At 43.3% G+C, this 22,913-nt stretch overlaps 1 protein-coding gene across 1 annotated transcript in view; it reads right to left on the bottom strand.

Moving 5' to 3' along the window:
• Positions 1 to 22,913, bottom strand: part of LOC124771984 (lipopolysaccharide-induced tumor necrosis factor-alpha factor homolog) — a 168,007-nt gene that overhangs the window by 72,435 nt on the left and 72,659 nt on the right. Inside the window, exon 2 of the mRNA XM_047249329.1 lies at positions 16,750 to 16,809. Coding sequence (XP_047105285.1) covers positions 16,750 to 16,809 — 60 coding nt within the window. The remainder of the gene's footprint in view (positions 1 to 16,749; positions 16,810 to 22,913) is intronic.

The raw sequence follows: 22,913 nt of genomic DNA, 5'->3' as shown, positions 1-22,913 counted from the left end.
AGATTCGAGGATGAGGCACTTACGACCGCTGCCTACAAGCCGACTTGTTTGTCATCTGGCCACATGGTCGGGAACAATTGCACGAGTTTCCTGACCATCTGAACTGGAGACACCCCAACATTAAGTTCACAATGGAACTAGAAAATAATGGACAACTTTCTTTCCTGGATGTCCTGGTGAAAAGGAAGACAGACGACACATTAGGTCATAGTGTGCATAGAAGACCTACACACACCGACTTATACCTAAAGGCTGACAGCTGCCAACATCCAGCACAGAAGAATGTGGTGCTGAGAACACTTGTTCACCGAGCCAAAGCACTGTCCGACTCACACAGCTTGGCAGGAGAGTTAAACACCTACAGCAAGTGTTCGCAGACAGCGGATACTCAACAAGGGCCATCCGCTAGGCGCTACATCCCTCCAGACGACCTGATACTGAGGGAGAAGAACAAGAAGAAGAGACCAGGAGGGTAGCCTTTCTACCGTATGCAGGACCTATATCTGCTAAGATCAAGAGAATACTGAAAAAACGCAATATCAAGATTGTGTTCTGCCCACCAAACAAGATCAGGGCGCTTCTTGGAACGGTTAAGGATGATCTGGTATTGAGAGAACATGGTATCTACCATATACCATGTGAATGCGGTATGCCTTACATTGACCAGACCACCAGCACCGTTGACATAAGATGTAAACAGCACCAAAGGCATACCAGGCTATGACAAGCCACTAAATCAGCAATAGCAGAACATTGCTTGGAACTTGAACACACCATGAATTATAATAAAACCAGGTTCTTATCTCAGACCCCCCAAATTTTGGGATAGCGTCTTCACTGAATCGATTGAAATCAAGATGACAGAGAATTTGATAGACTGGGAAGCTGGATACCAGCCCAGCACGGCGTGGAACCCGGCTTTGGACCTATTACAAAAACAATGGAAGAAAACACAAGATCTGGAGAATGGCAGGGGCTCTGGAGAAAGTCGGAACGCTCACGAACAGCAAACTTAGCCTGTCGACACTGCGATGAACGCGCCTGGCGGGCGCGGACCTAGTAGGGAAGGCCATGAAACGGCCGCCACCGGGGAAAACAGCGGAAGAGCGCTGACGGAAGACAGAACACCTGGCGACCAACCGACACCGTCGCCCTGGAGAAAGTCGGAACGGTCACCAACAGCGCCTGGCGGGCGCGGACCTAGTACGGTACGCTATACATCTGGCGACCAACCGACATGGTCGCAGCGGGAACAGACGGCGTAGGGAACGCCAGACGCCGTCCAGACATAAATACGGGACACGGTCAGCCCGTCGGTCAGTCACAGGAGGCACCTGATGAAGACGCCGAGTTACGACGTCGAAATATTGTGTTACAAAAACGCAGACCACCGGCAGTACACCCGATTCAGCGAGATGTCAAGACAATTTGAGTTTTACACTTTTACCGTGCCCATTAGAAACCGTGTCATTCAATGACTCTGTAAAGTTATGCGTAGATTGCTACAATCACAGTATAACGCATGGCACAGCACTTTACAGCAGAACAAGGTATAGCGTGCAGAAACTGAGTTTCTTAAATCAGTAGATCTGAAATCACACAATGTCGTCATTCCATATAACTAACCCAGTGGAATATGATGAGCGTATTATACACCAGGAATAGTTCTCGCAGAAACTTTATGCATCAACCACATTTAACAACAGCAATGAAATTAGGATTGTCATCCAACACCAAGACGCTTTAACCCTCCCACACAGGAGTTTCATATATCTTGAGGGATCATTTACGAGAAGGGATGGTACTGCCATAGTGCCATCAAACCTTACATGTAATGCTTCAGCGTTCCTGTTTCATGAGATATTATTTGAACTTAACAAGGTCGAGACTGAGTGTACGTACAATGTAGGCTTAAAATCAACTCTTAAAACGTATGTCTGCTTTTTCCTCGGATTGGAACGATTTCCAAAATTCTGGATGGTTCATAGACGACCTCCTGGATACAACAGTGGAAGAGTACAAGAGATTTACTGCTTGTATACCTCAAACTGCTTACGAGATGCTTTGAGGACATGCACTGAATGTTCTGAATGCTAAAAGGGAACTTATTCTGGTACGAAGTGCAAAATGGTTCAAATGGCTCTGAGCGCTATAGGACTTAACATCTATGGTCATCAGTCCCCTAGAACTACTTAAACCTAACTAACCTAAGGACATCAAACAACACCCAGTCATCACGAGGCAGAGGAAATCCCTGACCCCGCCGGGAATCGAACCCGGGAACCCGGGCGCGGGAAGCGAGAACGCTACCGCACGACCACGAGCTGTGGACTACGAAGTGCAAATGATAACTAGTACATTCAATGAACTCAAGAGGATAACGAGATCACCACCAATAAAATATGGAGCGCATCAGATGACTGGCGTTTGAAGCTTTTGAAAGTTCTGAATGCCATTGATTTCTGACGCTATCTTTTCGTTCATGGGAGGCTTTCGAGAATCCACTGTTAGTGACTGTAGGCCGACAAACGTGGTCTATTGAAACTTCTGCTCAATAGGAGACGGCCATGTTCATTACATCTGCAATCCAGACCAATAGAAGAGGGAATGTAGGAAATGATGCTATCAGATAAGTCCGAATTCTACCTTTGATAATTTACATCTGCAGTGGCGTGAAAATGTAAATAGTCTAGCATATGACATGTATGTGAAGCTCCGTGCTTCACAGAATGAAGAGGAATGATGCCTACTCAGCCCACAGAAATGCAAGGAGATGACGTCAATCATCGTAATAGCTTGCTCAAAACTGAACGAGATAATCAAATCTGTACCAATAGATATATGAATTGAATTTTAATCCTTAGAAAATTTCCCAGAACATACTGTACCGTAAGCTCTAGTTCTATATGACCATGTGATTAATTACTGCCTACTCACTGGTGTTGTGCAACGAGCTGAACAAGTGAAGACCCATACCCAGAGCATTTCACAGTGGCATCTCAGGATGTAAACAACATTGCAGGCACTTAGTGTTTCTATCATGATTATGAGCACAGACAGTTCATATTTAACGATGTTGCAGCACAGCACACACAGAAGACGACAAACATTGCATCACTGAGGTCTTTCAAGGATGTGAAGTATGCTAAACATGGAGTGCGGATTGGTTAACACGTTTCTACCATGGAACTCAATGGGATGACCCTGGTACACCCTATAAAGATATGGTGACGTCGCTTCGATTATTCAACCACACGGATATCATCATCTACGTCAAAAGTGAAGAGAAGATCACAGGGATGTGTCGAATCTTCAAGTTTGCTGCTATTCTAGACGTGGAATTCCACATGTGTCCTCCTCTACATCGACTCAAAAAGACAAAGACTTGTGAAAACAGCGTTGCGTCTGCCTATGAGAACGTGTAATTACTTTTAAGTTGGGTGAGAAATAAATGAATTTTTACCTCATAATCTGTGTATGGTTTCTTTTACCCTGCGCTCACCTTAATAGTATACAGCTTTGCCCAGATACGACATCTGTGGTTTTCTTCAAGTACTGGTGATATAATTTTAGACGTGTTTGCTATACATCTTTGGAAGCAGACAGTCACATACCTTCTGCTCCCATAAGCCAACTCATGCTGCACGATAAGTGTAATCCCATGCAACATTTCTACATATTTGTTTATCTTCTATGTTAAACTTCACCTTCATGTTCGAAACTAATGTCATTTTTGTCCCGCACATCCTTTATATAAACAACCAGGATAGATTTCTTGTGATTAACAAAGATGTAGGGTAACGAATTTTTTCATTTATTCAATTCTTGCAGATACAGTTTTACTCTTGAGATACAATTTGGCTTTTGAGGTACGATTTGGTTGTAATATTCAATGCAAAGACACTTTTTCTATACAAAAACAAAAAAATTAACTGATTGAAATATTTAGTTTTGATATTTATAAACCTAAGCTAAATATTAATGAGATACTTCTGTTCTTGCACTACAACAGTCCTAGTACTAGTAGTTTTATGGCTGTTATACAACAATTCTGAAAGACTTAACTATGTATATACACATGCACACAAAATCTAGTCAGATGTGGATAACTAGTGGCAGGTGAAACTTAAACTATTGTATTTACGTGACATGCAGGGTAGGTATATATATTTTTGGTGTACAGTTTCTTTCTTGACACATATGGTACACAGATATTTTACAAGTCCAAATTTTTGTCGACGAACATGGTGTATAGATTTTTCACTAGATATACAAGGTGGTCCATTGATCGTGACCGGGCCAAATGTCTCACGAAATAAGCGTCAAACGAAAAAGCTATAAAGAACGAAACTTGTCTAGCTTGAAGGGGGAAACCAGATGGCGCTATGGTTGGCTCACTGGATGGCGCTGCCATCGGTCAAACGGATATCAACTGCTTTATTTTAAATAGGAACCCCCATTTTTATTACATATTCGTGTAATACGTAAAGAAGTATAAATGTTTTAGTTGGACCACTTTTTTCGCTTTGTGATAGATGGCACTGTAATAGTCACAAACATATAAGTACGTGGTATCACATAACATTCCGCCAGTGCGGACGGTATTTGCTTCGTGATACATTAGCCATGTTAAAACGAACTGTAGCGACAGACATGCACCCGTTTAAATGCCGCCCTACCTATAAACTCGTCCAAGTTCTGGTCAGCCTTCCGTCGCCTTACCGGAACTAAACCCTCCCCCTACTATCCTCTTCTCCATGATGATCACCCCTTCCCTGACACCCTTAGTAAGGCCAATCACTTTGCCTCCTAACTCTCCGATGTCTTTTCCATCCCCTATGATCCCCAGTTCGATTACTCCCTCTTCCCGGATGTCCACGATCGAACTGACACCTCTGTCCCTCCCCTCGCACCTAGTTTCCAGTACTTGGAATTGCACACACGGAACTCAATGCCCCTATCACTACACAGGATCTCATTGCTACATTCTGCACGAAACGCAACACTGCTCCTGGTCACGATCGTGTCACCTACCGTCACCTTCGTGAAGCTCCTGTCTCTTTCCTCTCCGCCCTGGCCAGGCTCTACAATGTAGTCCTGTCCACTGGTTACTACCCCGACCTGTGGAAAACCTCCCGTATCCTGATGTTCCTTAAACCTGGTAAACCGCCGTCCGCCGTCTCCTCCTACCGTCCCATCAGCCTTACCTCGGTCTTCAGCAAGGTCCTGGAATCTATCCTCACCCGCCGCATCCACCAGCATCTCCACCAACATCGCCTCCTTCCCGTTACCCAGTGTGGCTTTCGGGCATCCTTCTCTTCCAACGACCTTCTCCTTCACCTCACTCATCTCCTTTCCGAACAGCTTAATTCCCATCGCTTCGCCATCTTCCTCTCCCTGGACCTTGAACGTGCTTTTGACCACGTATGGCATTCCAGTCTCCTCTTCAAGCTCCAAACTTTCGCCCTTCCCATTAACTACGTCTGTCTAATCGACTCCTTTTTCTCCCACCGTCCTTCCTACGTCACCATCCATCACATAGATTCCTACACCTTTTTTCCCTCCACCGGTGTGCCCCAAAGCTCCGTCCTCTCCCCCCTTCTGTACCTTTCATATACGGCGGACATGCCGCCACCGTCACCCCCCGTCCACCTTCTCCGGTTTGCCGATGACACCGCCTTCCTTGCCCTTGCCCCTACCCTGCAGCGCTCCCAACATCTTCTCCAATCCCATCTTGAGCGATTCACCGCTTGGTGCAACCAGTGGTTGCTCAAGGTCAATCCTTCCAAAACCCAGGCGATCATTGTAGCCAAAACCACCCCCACCCCTTCCTTCTGCCTCCTTGATTTCTATCTCACCATCTATGGCCGCTCTATCGCCCCCCCCCCCAGCCTTAAGTACCTTAGCGTCACCCTCAACCAGCGCCTCTCCTGGATCCCCCATCTCCGGACAATCCAAGCCAAGGCCTGCTCCCGACTCCGTCTCCTCAAGCTCCTTTCCGGTCGAACGTGGGGTCTGGATCCCTCCACCATACTCCACACCTATAAATCCCTCATCTGCCCTAACCTTTGTTACGCCCATCCAGCCTGGATCTCCGCCCCCCCCCCTACCTTTTATAAATCCCTTCAGATCCTTGAACGCCATGCTTTCCGCCTCGCCTATCGCATCTGTCTCACTTCCCCCACGCGGATCCTGTACAACCTCATTCTGTTCCCCCACCTCCTCCTTTTCCTTGCAAGGATACGGATCCTGTACACCTCCCGTAAACTCGACCCTCCTCACCCGCTTGTCTCACCCATCCTCTCCCACCCCCACCCACTGCCACACCTGTATTCCCACATCCCACCCGGTCTCCATCTCTCCACCCTCCATACCCTCTCCTAAGGTGGCTTCCGCCAGTTCCCCCTCCCTGATGATGTCCTCCTCCCCTCCATCTACCCCTCCTACCAACTCTGATCCTCCCTCCCTCTTCCTGTATTTTTTCCTTTGGGCACCATCCCTCCCTTCGCCCTCCCTTCTCTCCCCCTTCCCTCCCTCCTCCCTTTCTCCCCTCTCCTCCCTCGGGCTTCCCCTCCAGCCCTTCCTCCATTTTTTCCTCCGTCTTCTCCGCCATTGGCACCTTGCTCACCCCTCTCCCTCCCGTTCCCCTTTCCGCCCCCTTGGCAGGTCCCCGGACTCGTACACCATCTGTGGACATTCGCGTGCTGGAGATCATGGCCATCAGTTTCACGTGTATGTGACGTCGTTTTGTGTTTTTAGTGTCCACCGTCACGCTTCTACGTTCGTTTGTGCAGTAGGATTCCTCAGTGTTATGTGCGCCGTGTAAACGTGTTTTCAGTGTCGTTATCGTTGCGTGTGAATGGCTCCGTGTTTTTCGTGTATCTGTGACCACTATCCTTTGCCCGTCACTATGTTCACTCTGGTTCTCCATTTTGTGTTCCGTTATTGTCAACTCTATGGGTGAAGAGCGGCGTAGCATGCCGCTGACAGCCTACCTGATTGTTTAGGTATGAAAATAACAATAAAGAAAAAAAAACGGACCGTTTACCGATTGCAGAAAAGGTTGATATAGTGTTGATGTATGGCTATTGTGAACAATATGCCCAATAGACATGAACTATGTATGCTGCTCGGTATCCTGGACGACATCATCCAAGTGTCCGGACCATTCGCCAGATAGTTACGCTATTTAAGAAAACAGGAAGTGTTCAGCCACATGTGAAACGTCAGCCACAACCTGCAACAAGTGATTACGCCCAGGTAGGTGTTTTAGCTGCTGTCGTGGCTAAACCACACATCAGTAGCAGACAAATTGAGCGAGAATCATGAATCTCAAAAATGTCGGTGTTGAGAATGCTACATCAACATAGATTGCACCTGTACCATATTTCTATGCACCAGGAATTCCATGACGACGACTTTGAACTTCGTGTCCAGTTCTGCCACTGGACACAAGAGAAATTATGGGATGATGACAGATTTTTTGCATGCATTCTATTTAGTGATGAAGCATCATTCACCAACAGTGGTAATGTAAACCAGTATAATATGCACTACTGGGCAACGGAAAATCCACGATGGCTGCAACAAGTGGAACATCAGCTACCTTGGCGGGTTAATGTACGGTGCGGCATTATGGGAGGAAGGATAATTGGCCCCCATTTTATCGATGACAATCTAAATGGTGCAATGTATGCTGATTTCCTATATAATGCTCTACCGATGTTACTACAAGATGTTTCACTGCATGACAGACTGGCAATCTGCTTCCAACATGATGGATGTCCGGCACATAGCTCATGTGCGGTTGAAGAAGTATTGAATAGCACATTTCATGACAGTTGGATTGGTCGTCGAAGCTCCATACCGTGGCCCGCACGTTCACCGCATCTGACATCCCCGGATTTCATTCTGTGGGGAAAGCTGAAGGATATTTGCTATCGTGATCCACCGACAATGCCTGACAACATGCGTAATTGCATTGTCAATGCATGTGCAAACATTATGGAAGGCGAACTACTCACTCTTGAGAGGAATGTCGTTACACGTATTGCCAAATACATTGAGGTTGGCGGATATCATTTTGAGCATTTATTGCATTAATGTGGTATTTACAGGTAATCACGCTGTAACAGCATGTGTTCTCAGAAATGATAAGTTCACAAAGGTACTTGCATCACATTGGAACAACCGAAATAAAATGTTCAAACGTACCTACGTTCTGTATTTTAATTAAAAAAACCTACCTGTTACCAACTGTTCGTCTAAAATTGTGAGCCATGTTTTTGACTATTACAGTGCCATCTATCACAAAGCGAAAAAAGTGGTCCAACTAAAACATTCATATTTCTTTACGTACTACACGAATATGTAATAAAAAATGGGGGTTCCCATTTAAAAAACGCAGTTGATACCCGTTTGACCTACGGCAGCGCCATCCAGTGGGATAATCATAGCGCCATCTGGTTTCCCCCTTCAAGCTAGACAAGTTTCGTTCTTTATAGTTTTTTCGTTTGACGCTTATTTCGTGAGACATTTGGCCCGTTCACGATCAATGGACCACCTTGTATATCTGGTGAAAAATCTACACACCATGTTCGTCGACAAAAATTTGGACTTGTAAAATATCTGTGTACCATATGTGTCAAGACAGACGAGTTTCACTCTTTGTAGTTTTTTCGTTTGATGCTTATTTCGTGAGATATTTGGCCCGGTCACTATCAATGGACCACCCTGTATATGTTTACAGGCGTATGTAGAACATATTTCTCACCCATTTGATGTGCATAAATAAACAAATATTTACATCACACACACACACACACACACACACACACACAGAAGACTTACACAATGATAAAACCATCTTACTATTCTGCAAAATTTACCCCTCTCAGAGTCCCATGACTCCCACCTTCTCTGTCTCTCTATCTCTCTCTCTCTCTCTCTCTCTCTCTCTCTCTCTCTCAACAAGTGAATAGTGCGAATACAGGATTGTTTTATTCCATCATCACAAACGACCCTTTATCATCGTAAGGTGCCAGGTCAGCTTTAAGGTACGTTGTCCAAGACGCGACGGACACTAGCGACTGCGACGGGTCGCTACGTGACGTTAGAAGATGCCTGCTGGCGCATGCGCAGTTCGAGTTTGGGATGCGACGCGCGACTGTTGCGGCAGCTGCCGCAGCACTGCACCAGTGAGCAGTGTTGCGACGGAAGTCGCACGACACAAAGACGTACGGCTACCAGAAAGATATCGAGCCAGTCAAGGACAACTGAAATGAGCCACTCACAGGATGTGATGCTCTGTGAGCTGCTCCCGCAACATCCTTGCCTTTACGATTTGAAGAACCCTAAATAAAGAGACACTATGTTCAGAGACAGAATTTAGGAAGAAATTGGTGCACAGTTGAAACTGGCAAGTGAGTGAAATATATAATATTTTCCCATTAATGCAAATTTTTCAGGCCTGTTATGAAAATCAGTATAATCCATGCAGATGTAGAATTAGAATGATGAACATGAACTTGAAGGTCAATTTTCGCATTACTCTTTTTTCTGACGATAAAAATTGAAAACGGCAAGTACATTATAAAATGAACAATCTAAAGTACAACGAGAAAGTTACATTTTACAATATCTTCACTTTGAAAGTAAACGGTAGATTGGTGTCTTGATGATACCTTCTAGTTGTGAAAAACCACCACCAGATTGTTGTACAGCTTTCTGTAATCAATAGATGTTCGTTTTTGAGGAAGGCGTTTCACAACAGATTGCGCAAATAGTATGCTGCAATAAGTAATTTGTCACATTCACTTCAATTCATTGGTAGAAGATGGTGCTCAAAAAACTTGTGCCAAAAGTGCACTACTGTTTTACAAGGCCCTTCTGGTCTGACACAGTTCACAATTGAAATTCGTCTTTTGTAAATCCTGGAGTCATCTTTTGAGTGCAGCTTGGCAAGATTAAATGCTCTTGTCATCGATAACGATGTATGCTGTCAGAATATAAGAATATGGAAGTTCATTGGGATGGGAGTAAAGATTCAGTCGGCTATGAAAGTTGCCTTAACTTGTTCCAAAAGTTTCTGCATGGGAGAAACTGACAAGTATAATTTGGGGAAAATTTTGTGAACAAGCACGGACATTATATCTTCCACATTTCTGCCAGTGTATACTGTAGACGTTCAGAATCAAAATTCTAGAAATGTTTAAGGTGTAACCCCATCTTGTTGTCAAGAACTTGAAACAATGCAATGACGCTAGCGTGCGCTTATTGTTAATAAGTTTATCTTTCATTGGAATTTTAGGTGAAATGTGCAAAAACAGATGGAGGACTATTCGGGACTCTTATCAGAGAAATAAACGAGAAAGAAAGCTTGGAACAGGTTCAGATGCCTCAGCAAAACCAAGAAAATGGGTTCTGCTTGATCACTTGGCTTAAAGAAACCTACATTTCGTGGCATTTTAAATGAAATTGCCAAGAGCATATGGAGAAATATTAGTAACTCATACCGGAGAAATATGACATAAAATGGTTTCATTAGGTCCAAATGTGTCAGCGAAACAAAACTAATGCATTCTCTATCGTGTGATGACCACACGATTCTCGTTGCACGTCGACAGAACTGGCGGCTAGTCGCGACGCTCCCGGAGATATATGTGCCCAAATCTCGGAAACGGAGATCGATATCATTCCGATCTCAACTTTAAAAATAATTTCGATATGTTACTTTCTTTTCATCGGCAACGATATATGACCTAACGTGAACCATACGTAAAGTAGCTAGCGACCACATTTTTCACTGTACACAATTCAAATTTTATGCAGTAGGTTACTTGTAAAATAAGTATCGGAATAACTGTGATGAATATCGGAAAAATAGACACCTCATTATCAAACTGTGATGTGAAACTGTAAGATACGGAAACATCAATTTTTTGTGCCTTTTACTTTCCTCACAATTGATAGAGAAGTAATATACAGCGAAAAAAACACGCAAAACCGGAAGAGATACTTCTCAATTTTTTAAAGTAAAAGGAGAATCTGTATCGAAAAACTAACTCTGGGAGACGATGCAACTTTGTTGCATTAACATACAGTATTTTTTACAGCAAGAAAATCGGAATTCTTATTTTTCTTATGTATTTGAATCCGCCGCCGCCGACAGGAGCTTGGGAAACAGCGACGACTCCTGTCGTGTTGCGGCCGTGTCGCCGTCTGCCAGAGTGGGAAAAGAGGCGGGGGCAGCGTCGCAGTCGCGTCTTGCACAACATAACTTTAAATTGCATCACAGCGTACACCTCATGTCCTCTAGATCAAATTCTAGTTTGCCACACCATACGCTGTGTCTGTGGTGGAACACTGCAAACACCACTGTAGAGACATCGCAAATAGGCTTCAATCAAGAGGGCTCTCGATGCGGCATGCCCTTAGCCCACCTCTGAGTGACATCTTCCAATGTGTGCTACACATACATTTTTGTTCGCAGATCTAAAAACTCTACAATTGGTGACACATTCGACTAGTGTTTCATTAGGATGATAACCGTTTTGTGTGGAATAGTATCATAAGGGTTATTGGCCATGTATGAAGATGTGTCAAATTCTTCATGGTTACACCCCTTCACTTCATATGGACTGCAGTTCTTCACCCAATAGATGAAGCTATCTATATCGATATGAAGTAACCTAGGATCATCTAAATGGGCAAATTCATAGTGCAAGTGGTACACGTGGATGTCTAGTACACATGTCCCCACATAGACCAGATTCATGAACAATAGCAGTGCTATCACACTTCCCTGAGGAACTCCTGACAATACCCTTGTGTTTGATGAACACTTGCTGTTGACGACAACATACTGGGGTAAGTCTTTGAGCACTCTCATATCTGTGCACTTTTACATTTGCTCTTACCTTCATTAACAGCCTGTGGTGGGGCACAGTGTGAAATGCTTTCTGGAGATCTACAAATATGGAATCTGCCTTTCGCCCTTCATCTATAGTTCACAATATATCAAGTGAGATAAGAGTGAGTTGAGTTTTGCACTAGTGATGCTTTCTAAAACCATGCTGGTTCACTGATGTAAGCTTTTCAATCTCAAAGAAGTTTATTATATCCAAACTGCGAATATGTGCAAGGATTCTACAGCAAACAAGTTAGGGCTATTGGTCTGTAATTCTATGGTCCATTTTTTTATCGTTCTTATACACCTGAGTCACCTGTGCTTTCTTCCAGTTGCTTGGGACATTGTGCTGGGTAAGAGATTCACAGGGAAGGAAGGGAAGTAGAGGAGGAGAGAGGGGTGGGTGGTTTCTCAGAAGGAGGGAGTACCCCAGATGGTTGTAAATTAGCCCTCGAGTGATCATAAATCAATTAGCATAACAACAGGTTAAGGGGAGTGCAGGAAGCAATAATTTGCTGCCGAATGCATGCTTGCCCTTGAATGTATGTAACCCACACAAACAAAATGCACCAGAAAAGCTTTGCACCACTACCTCACACAAGTGTGTGCACCTGAGCGGAGTTCATAAAAAATTGGACTGTTCATCTTCATCCACCCTACAGCCCTTATCTTGCACCTTCCAGTTTCCATTTCTTTGGCCTAATGAAGAATGCACTCCATGGGAAGCAGTACACAGATGGATACAGCAAGACGTTGGCTCCAATGTCTACCACTAGAGTGGCACCATAGGAGCAAGTAGACCCTCTCAGCAAGGTGGCATAAGGCCATCGCATTGAATGAAGACTATATTCAAACATAGGGTTTTGTAGCCAAGAGTGGAGAAGAGTAAGGTGAACTGAAATCCAGGATAAAACCAAACCACATTCAGAAAAAATGTGTTGCATTATTTAATGAACAGTCCAGAAATATACTGTAACTTTATAGAAGAAACCATTCCTGCAACCATCTGACTGTGTCAAGAAGGACTGCAGCATGATTACCGGACAGAGACTTGTACCCGCTTCTTCTGTATGTTACATGCAGTAACAGGTTGAGGGATACGAAATGCTGGTTGAGTTCAAGTTGTATCATTGTTCTTCCAGAAAGCCTTGGGTACAGTTTAACACAGTCGTTTAATGAATCATGTTACAGTTCCTTCCCGTCACTTACCAAAGAAACTTCGTCCTTGAGTCAATAGGCTGACGTAGTTTACTACCCACCTGTTACTGGCCACGCCCCCCCCGCAATTTTTAAATAACTTTCCCAGGCCAATGGGGCAACTAACACTGGCGCTCCACTGGGATTTAAATTACACTTTAAGAACAAAAAGAAAACGCAGTGCAAAAAGTTATCCGAATGGGACTGAAATCTGTAGATGTGATGTACATTTGCACAAAGGAAGATTACAGTTTCCAAAGAATTCTATGATCTATTCAAGAGGAAGTGCTTCACAAACTGAGCAAGTCAATAACGCACTGGTTCACCTCTGGCACTTATTCTAGGAGATATTTGGCATGGCACTGATTGGTCGAGTTGTTGGATGTCCTAACAGTTATCTTGCCAAATGCTGTCCAGTTGGCGCGTTATATCGTCAGAATTCCCCCAATGCCAAGCCGAATAACTGGTTGCTCAATTTGTGAACATCTTTTTCTTAAATGTATCATCCAGTTTTTTTCTGAATTTGAAATGATTTGTTTATGTATATCGCTTATATCTACCGATTTCCGCCCCACTCGGATAAAAAATCGGTTAATGGTTAACAATGTGATGTATTTTGAGAATACAGCTACAGACACTGAGCCAAGAGTAGCCTGCGCATAATACCATTTAATCCAGGGAATATGCCACGATCTCAGAGTAAGACTACCGAACCATTGATTGATTTCATGATCAAAGTGACGAAGGGAATGGCTCCGGTGATTTCTTACCACAAAGCTGCCGCTGTCACATTTCGGCTGAGGTGCGACTTAGTCGTACATACAGAGTGGAAACGGCGGTATCAGAGTGTGAACCGCATGATGACGTTCTGCTCGAAGAAGCAGTGTCTTGATATAATGTGGCAAATGCTAGGAGCAGATCGTGTTCACGTTGGACGATGTTGATGCAGGTTAGCGATTGAGGGAGTGAGAATGTTAACAGCTGCACTCCGGACTTCGACGTACTGAGACGTTGAACTTCAGTAACCTTCCTATCATAAAAAAGTAGCGTCGTTGACAAACACAGTGAGGAGTGGAGACAAAGGACTACCTTCTGTGGTGAGGAACTGACCGACTTTTACAGCTAGAGATTGCTGGCTATTACTCAGTTCCAACAATCAAAACTTGTCGCCTACATCTCCGCATTTACACTAGCTAGAGAGGAAAGTGTTTGAAACTTAACGTACGTTTTAACGGTTGCTGCCATCTCACGCAAATTATCAACTTCTTCTATATCCAATTTCAGTTGCAGTCATTCAGTTCCTCAGTAGGGTACACCTGGATTCTTAATTTTGGTCTCTCTCCACCTGGAATTTTTGCTAAGGGATTATATGCAACAAAAATATTAAGAAGCTAGAAATAAAATTAATAGCTCCAAAACACATTCACCATGGGGAGAGGATCCCGAGAGTAATTATATGGACAGATTACTGATTATTAATTGCCTCATCTTTCTTGGAAGCGTTGCACTGATAAGTACACGGTTTGATAAGTGACAACCCTCGGCAGAGCAGTTGTGAATAGCGGTAGAAGAAAATTTTGATTATTATGCGGCTCCAGGAATGTAACAGTACCGTCATTTTTAACGAGATAAATATAAATTACGTGGCACATTTGGTCGTTAGCTACCTGTCAGATTGCCCCTTAATGACACATACTTACAGAAAGATGGGAACTATTTCTAAACGCCGTAACACCTGCCGGTGATGATAACTTGGTGCAGATTTTGGAAACTCACTCTTTACACGTAAATCTAATCTCGTTGGTGAAATCCCTAGACACAGGATGGGGCAGGACCAAGAAAGTATAGAAGGGCGAACCCAGAATAACAGCGTCATTTTCCGTTTGTTTACATTTAACCACCACATTATAGCATGAATACATTGATACAATAACCACAAATAATTATGAGTGACAGGGTAAAGCTAATTTGTTGGTTACATCAATAATCTGCTTTAACAAACGATTTTAGCTTAACAAGGCACAAAACTCAGTGGCAGACTAAATACAAAAGAGGAAAAAATATTTAAAACTTGTTTTCTTATAAAAATGGAACCAGTCAAAGTGCAGCAGCAACAGTCTCTTATAATAATTTAAGGAAAGGTGATGAAGCCTTCGAAGGATTTTCGGGAGACTGGTTGAATTTTTTTAATAAAGAGGCTCTTAGCACACAGGGCAGCAACTACAGCGCTAAGAATCAGAATAACATCTACTGGAAATTTTATCGAGTACCAAAATAGCAAAATGGATTAAGGTTGTCCATCCGTGAGACAAGTACATTATCAAGTTAGGCTCGAACAGTAATCGTGGCTAAATAATTTGGAAACATTAGCGGAACATAATAATCAAGACAGTGCTTTAAGAAAAACTTAGCTACCCGGAATTCACAAAATGTGCAATACAAGCTTATTCCAAAGGAAATGTAAAAATTTAAATACGGTTCCGCTAATTAGTGATAGAGCCATTACATTAAATCTTTTAGCATGCAGCGCGAACCAGCGGGCCAAGACGACACGCCTCAAAGGCAGCCGATGAACACGGAAGCCCTTCCATCCTTTCCTTGTCCTATCCCACCCTGTATTTGGGGATTTCACCAACTACCTTACATTTACGTGCAAAGAGTGAAATCGAGAATTTGCACAAAGTTATTGTCACCGGCAACAAGCCCATGCGGCCACCACCCGCTGGAAACCTGGCCGCGAGGCTCAGCAGACTACGTAGGGCTGTTAAATGCGAGGCCCACGAGAAAGATAGGCCGCGGCGCGTACGTCACGAAGGTAGTCCTGAACTCGCTCGCTCAGCTCAGCAGACAAAATGCGTTTCTAAACCTGTTCACTCGCAGCTGGGCGCCTGCGTACTAAGAATTGCGTATTTTACTGGAATCTGCTATTATCAAGCCTTACTACAACAAAATTTAATTTAATACTCGATATAAATGGTATAACGGCTCACTTAGTCTCTTCTGCTTAACAGTCCTCATTTCATACAAGAAGGTGCCTTATGCAACTGATAATCATGTTGGCATGATTTTAATTTTATTATACCCCAGTGCAGCTGTAACAAATTATAAGTGGGCCTATGGACTTTCCATCATTGTAGAACTAATAACAGTAAGACTCCATAACAGCGGATTCCAGTAATAGATGCAATTCCCGTTTTGTAAGCACACACCTAGTTACAGGTTAAGAGGTGTAGAAACGTAGTTTGTCCGCTGAGTTGAGCGAGCGAGCGGGCGCAGGGCAACCTCCCTGACGTACGCGCCGCGGCCTGTCATTCTCGTAGGTCTCGGTCAAACGCACCTTACGCGAAACATAGGCCAAACAAACAAGTTAGGCACATATTAATGTCCACCATCTCGAGAAATGCTCAGCATAAGGGCTTTTAATCCGCCACAGAACTTCAAAAAATTACCCTTAACCACATTTCATAATATCAAAAAACGTAATAGTGGCGAAGGTAATGTCTCTTGAAGCATTTAGCAGAATAAAATTTGATACAGAGGAAATTAATAAATGCTCAGAATAAGATCTGACAAATTTAGGCAAACCACACGGCAAAGAACCTTGCGTGAAGCAAGCAGTTATGTAAGAAAAGTGACAAGCTTACCCCTGCGAGGCGGTACCTTCAGATCCTACAAACAATGCCTCCTTCTTGGTACTGTGGTATGTAAACCTACAACACAAATTTAATACATATATTAAATACAGGAAATTTTTTGTTAAAATGAAACACTAAACGCAAAATGCTTAAAAACACTGAAAATACAGGTACAATTACATACACAGCCAAATTCTACTGATCAGAAATACGAACAATCTGAAACAACACAGCCTTTCCTTGGGTAATTACACTCAAATACTTCAGCAAGCCACCAAGTGCAAGCAAAACATGTGGGCCTATCGTAGTATGAGAAATACTGACCAAAAACGCACGATATGGCAGATATTTGATTGTTGTTGTTGTGGTCTTCACTCCTGAGACTGTTTTGATGCAGCTCTCTATGCTACTCTACCCTGTGCAAGCTTCATCTCCCAGTACCTACTGCAACCTACATCCTTCTGAATCTGCTTAATGTATTCATCTCTTGGCCTCCCTCTACGCATTTTACCCTCCACGCTGCCCTCCAATACCAAATTGGTGTTGCCTTGACGCCTCAGAACATGTCCTACCAACCGATCCCTTCTAGTCAAGCTGTGCCACAAACTCCTCTTCTCCCCAATCCTATTCAATACCTCCTCATTAGTTATGTGATGTACCCATCTAATCTTCAGCATTCTTCTGTAGCACCACATTTCGAAAGCTTCTGTTCTCTTCTTGTCCAAACTATTTATCGTCCATGTTTCACTTCCATACATGGCTATACTCCACACAAATAGTTTCAGAAACGACTTCCTGACACTAAAATCTATACTCGATTCTAACAAATTCCTCTTCTTCAGAAACGCTTTCCTTGCCATTGCCAGTCTACATTTTATATCCTCTCTACTTCGACCATCATCAGTTATTTTGCTCCCCAAATAGCAAAACTCCTTTACTACTTTAAGTGTCTCATTTCCTAATCTAATTCCCTCAGCATCACCCGACTTAATTCGACTACATTCCATTATCCTCGTTTTTGTTTTTGTTGATGTTCATCTTATATCCTCCTTTCAACACACTGTCCATTCCGTTCAACTGCTCTTTCAAGTCCTTTGCTGTCTCTGACAGAATTACAATGTCATCGGCGAACCTCAAAGTTTTTATTTCTTCTCCATGGATTTTAATACCTACTCCGAATTTTTCTTTTGTTTCCTTCACTGCTTGCTGAATATACAGATTGAATAACATCGGGGAGAGGCTACAACCCTGTCTCACTCCCTTCCCAACCACCGCTTCCCTTTCGTGCCCTTGATTATCCTGAAGATATCTAGTGCGGCTCCCAGCACTCAGTCCCGCACAGCACGGAATATCAAAGCCGGACAAATTAGCAACCGTAGACAAAAGGACGCCGTACCCAGTTCGATGTCTTAACTCCGACTTCACCAATTTCACCAAGTCTTAACATGTACAGAGATAACAGGCGACTGATCCACAGTGTCCGAAACTCGGTACGTGACGCCCTCTTTCCCGCTGTGACTCTCTGCCTGGCTAGTATTGCCTTCCCCTACGCAGCTCAAGGCGTACGTTAGGACTCGCCCTACCAGAGACAGTCAGCGACAAGCTACAATCGATTCTCACAGCCAATAGTGGCGCCACTGAAAAATGCTCGAAATCCAGGCACGTGAAATCGATTGCGAGCCCGCCGCCCGCCACGGCTCAGTTGAGGTGTTTTTTTTTTTTTTTTTTTTTTTTTGTCACCAGTCTACTGACTGGTTTGATGCGGCCCGCCACGAATTCCATTCCTGTGCATTCCTGTGCTAACCTCTTCAACTCAGAGTAGCACTTGCAACGTACGTCCTCAATTATTTGCTTGACGTATTCCAATCTCTGTCTTCCTCTACAGTTTTTGCCCTCTACAGCTCCCTCTAGTACATGGAAGTCATTCCCTCATGTCTTAGCAGATGTCCTATCATCCTGTCCCTTCTCCTTATCAGTGTTTTCCACACATTCCTTTCATCTCCGATTCTGCGTAGAACCTCCTCATTCCTCACCTTATCAGTCCACATAATTTTCAACATTCGTCTATAGAACCACATCTCAAATGCTTCGATTCTCTTCTGTTCCGGTTTTCCCACGGTCCTTGTTTCACTACTATACAGTGCTGTACTCCAGACGTACATCCTCAGAAATTTTTCCTCAAATTAAGGCCGGTATTTGATATTAGTAGACTTCTCTTGGCCAGAAATGCCTTTTTTGCCATAGCGAGTCTGCTTTTGATGTCCCCCTTGCTCCGTCCGTCATTGGTTATTTTACTGCCTAGGTAGCAGAATTCCTTAACTTCATTGACTTCATGACCATCAATCCTGATGTTAAGTTTCTCGCTCTTCTCATTTCTACTACTTCTCATTACCTTCGTCTTTCTCCGATTTACTCTCAAACCATACTGTGTATTCATTAGACTATTCATTCCGTTCAGCAGATCATTTAATTCTTCTTCACTTTCACTCAGGATAGCAATGTCATCAGCGAATCGTATCATTGATATCCTTTCACCTTGTATTTTAATTCCACTCCTGAACCTTTCCTTTAATTTCCATCATTGCTTCCTCGATGTACAGATTGAAGAGTAGGAGCGAAAGGCTACAGCCTTGTCTTACACCTTTCTTAACACGAGCACTTCGTTCTTGATCGTCCACTCTTATTATTCCCTCTTGGTTGTCGTACATATTGTATATGACCCGTCTCTCCCTATAGCTTACCCCTACTTTTTTCAGAATCTCGAACAGCTTGCACCATTTTATATTGTCGAACGCTTTTTCCAGGTCAACAAATCCTATGAAAGTGTCTTGATTTTTCTTTAGCCTTGCTTCCATTATTAGCCGTAACGTCAGAATTGCCTCTCTCGTCCCTTTACTTTTCCTAAAGCCAAAATGATCGTCACCTAGCGCATTCTCAATTTTCTTTTCCATTCTTCTGTATATTATTCTTGTAAGCAGCTTCGATGCATGAGCTGTTAAGCTGATTGTGCGATAATTCTCGCACTTGTCAGCTCTTGCCGTCTTCGGAATTGTGTGGATGATGCTTTTCCGAAAGTCAGATGGTATATCGCCAGACTCATATATTCTACACACCAACGTGAGTAGTCGTTTTGTTGCCACTTCCCCCAATGATTTTAGAAATTCTGATGGAATGTTATCTATCCCTTCTGCCTTATTTGACCATAAGTCCTCCAAAGCTCTTTTAAATTCCGATTCTAATACTGGATCCCCTATCTCTTCTTAATCGACTCCTCTTTCTTCTTCTGTCACATCAGACAAATCTTCACCCTCATAGAAGCTTTCAATGTATTCTTTCCACCTATCTGCTCTCTCCTCTGCATTTAACAGTGGAATTCCCGTTGCACTCTTAATGTTACCACCATTGCTTTTAATGTCACCAAAGGTTGTTTTGACTTTCCTGTATGCTGAGTCTGTCCTTCCGACAATCATATCTTTTTCGATGTCTTCACATTTTTCCTGCAGCCATTTCGTCTTAGCTTCCCTGCACATCCTATTTATTTCATTCCTCAGCGACTTGTATTTCTGTATTCCTGATTTTCCCGGAACATTTTTGTACTTCCTCCTTTCATCAATCAACTGAAGTATTTCTTCTGTTACCCATGGTTTCTTCGCAGCTACCTTCTTTGTACCTATGTTTTCCTTCCCAACTTCTGTGATTGCCCTTTTTAGAGATGTCCATTCCTCTTCAACTGTACTGCCTACTGCGCTATTCCTTATTGCTGTATCTATAGCGTTAGAGAACTTCAAACGTATCTCGTCATTCCTTAGTACTTCCGTATCCCACTTCTTTGCGTATTGATTCTTCCTGACTAATGTCTTGAACTGCAGCCTACTCTTCATCACTACTATATTGTGATCTGAGTCTATATCTGCTCCTGGGTACGCCTTACAATCCAGTATCTGATTTCGGAATCTCTGTCTGACCATGATGTAATCTAATTGAAATCTTCCCGTATCTCCCGGCCTTTTCCAAGTATACCTCCTCCTCTTGTGATTCTTGAACAGGGTATTCGCTATTACTAGCTGAAACTTGTTACAGAACTCAATTAGCCTTTCTCCTCTTTCATTCCTTGTCCCAAGCCCATATTCTCCTGTAACCTTTTCTTTTACTCCTTCCCCTACAACTGCATTCCAGTCGCCCATGACTATTAGATTTTCTTACATACAGCTTGCGACGTCGGCATGTATACCTGAACTATCGCTGTCGGTGTTGGTCTGCTGTCGATTCTGATTAGAACAACCCGGTCACTGAACTGTTCACAGTAACACACCCTCTGCCCTACCTTCCTATTCATAACGAATCCTACACCTGTTATACCATTTTCTGCTGCTGTTGATATTACCCGATACTCATCTGACCAGAAATCCTTGTCTTCCTTCCACTTCACTTCACTGACCCTTACTATATCTAGATTGAGCCTAGTTGAGATAGGAAACACAAAGATGTTTGATTGAGTACACAATATTGTGATCCTTCGTCAGACATAGTAGTTACAGTTGGCGAAGATTTAAGGAAACACAACAACATATCTCAAATACTAAAAATCGTAGAGTTTTACTTTGCGTCGAGATCTAAATCATTAGATACAGAGCACAAACTCAAGATACGCAACGAATTCCAGTATGGTCGGAATTATCTGCTCCGATATTCGCCTGAAAACGTGATAGCCGAACAGTTATTTGAAATTGTCCCGCCGAATGTGAGGCCAGTCTCTTGACCGCCATGCCGCCTCATTAGGTTGGGAAGCAGATACAGTGTTGATACCGATTTTAAACTGTTATGTGACGTAGTAGTAATTGCCGTTCCTCTGTCTGCGATATCTACCGCACAGAACCAGCGAAAAAAGAAAGAAAGAAAGGAATCGTATAGAAGAGATCAGCGCGTTTCATCACAAGTTCTATTAGATTATGTGTAACACATAAGCTCGAAAACTTCCCGTGAAAAATGATGACACGAGAAAGATAACTCCGGACAATTCCGAGAAACGGCGTTCAGAGAGGAGTCGATGAACATTTTTTTACAGCCCACAAGGACATTGTGCAATCTGTAGCGACGTGAAAACAGATAAGCTTTCGCTCACATACAGTCACTGAAGCATTCGAGATTTTGCGAACGATACTCGACTGCGATCGAAAGGCGGTTTCTTGTAGTTGTACGACGTCGTTAAAACTACACTTCAGCTACTTTATCCACAGTAGACGGAAAACTATTTACTGCACAGGTATCTGATTTCGTAGGAACGTTGGTCAGACAGTGTTCAGCAGGAGTTTCGTTGTTAGTAGTGTATGTGTATTGACTTGCCGTTAGGCTACGCCACTTGGGCATTACTGTTGCAGCCAACATGGACGGATCCGGACAAGGTGAGCAGCGCTTTGCTCCTAAAGCTGTTTTATCAAAACAAGAGCTCTTCGCGAGCATCGATGCATTAGAGAAATCCGGAGAGGTCCTTTTCTCGCAAGTGGCGATTTGGAAACTACTCCTGAGATGCCAACGCCAGACGCAACTTGTAGAAGAAGGGACTGTTGCGACGGTTAAGAACGCAGGGCGCAATGTGCAGTGCACGAGCTCTCTCGCGAACGTTCTGAAAGTGTTGCGAACAATTATGAAACGATATCCTTACAAGCTTCACATTACACACCGAGTTTTGCCACATGACGGAAACATTCGAGTAGGCTTTGCTCTTATGTTTCTCACAAGGGCTGAAGTTGACGACTTATGGCCTCGGAATATTTTGTGGAGTGAGGGATCACACTTTAGGGTTACTCGCTCACTGAGGCAGTCAACACAGTGAACACTCACAATCGCTGCATCTGGGAATCAGCACTACCACCGAACGTTCATGGGTATCCCTGCATACTGAACGCATCACTGTGGTGGTGTGGCTTCACGGTACAGTCCAAGATATTTTTTTTTTTTTTTTTTTTTTTTTTTTTTTTTTTTTTTTTTTTTTTTTTTTTTTTTTTTTTTTTTGCTCAGACCACAAGGACGAGTGAATGGCACACGTTACTGTGATCTGCTTCATCTTTTGATCCCAGCACTACAGGAGAGAGGTACTCTGCACCCATATGTTTTGATGCACGATGGAGCTCCACCTCACCTTGTTCGTGAGATCACTCGATTACTCCATATCA

This window comes from Schistocerca piceifrons, chromosome 1 (genome assembly GCF_021461385.2).
Source record: "Schistocerca piceifrons isolate TAMUIC-IGC-003096 chromosome 1, iqSchPice1.1, whole genome shotgun sequence".
Classification (NCBI taxonomy): domain Eukaryota; kingdom Metazoa; phylum Arthropoda; class Insecta; order Orthoptera; family Acrididae; genus Schistocerca; species Schistocerca piceifrons.
The sequence above is the reverse complement of the archived record's forward strand: the minus strand, read 5'-3'. Positions and strand labels throughout refer to the sequence as shown.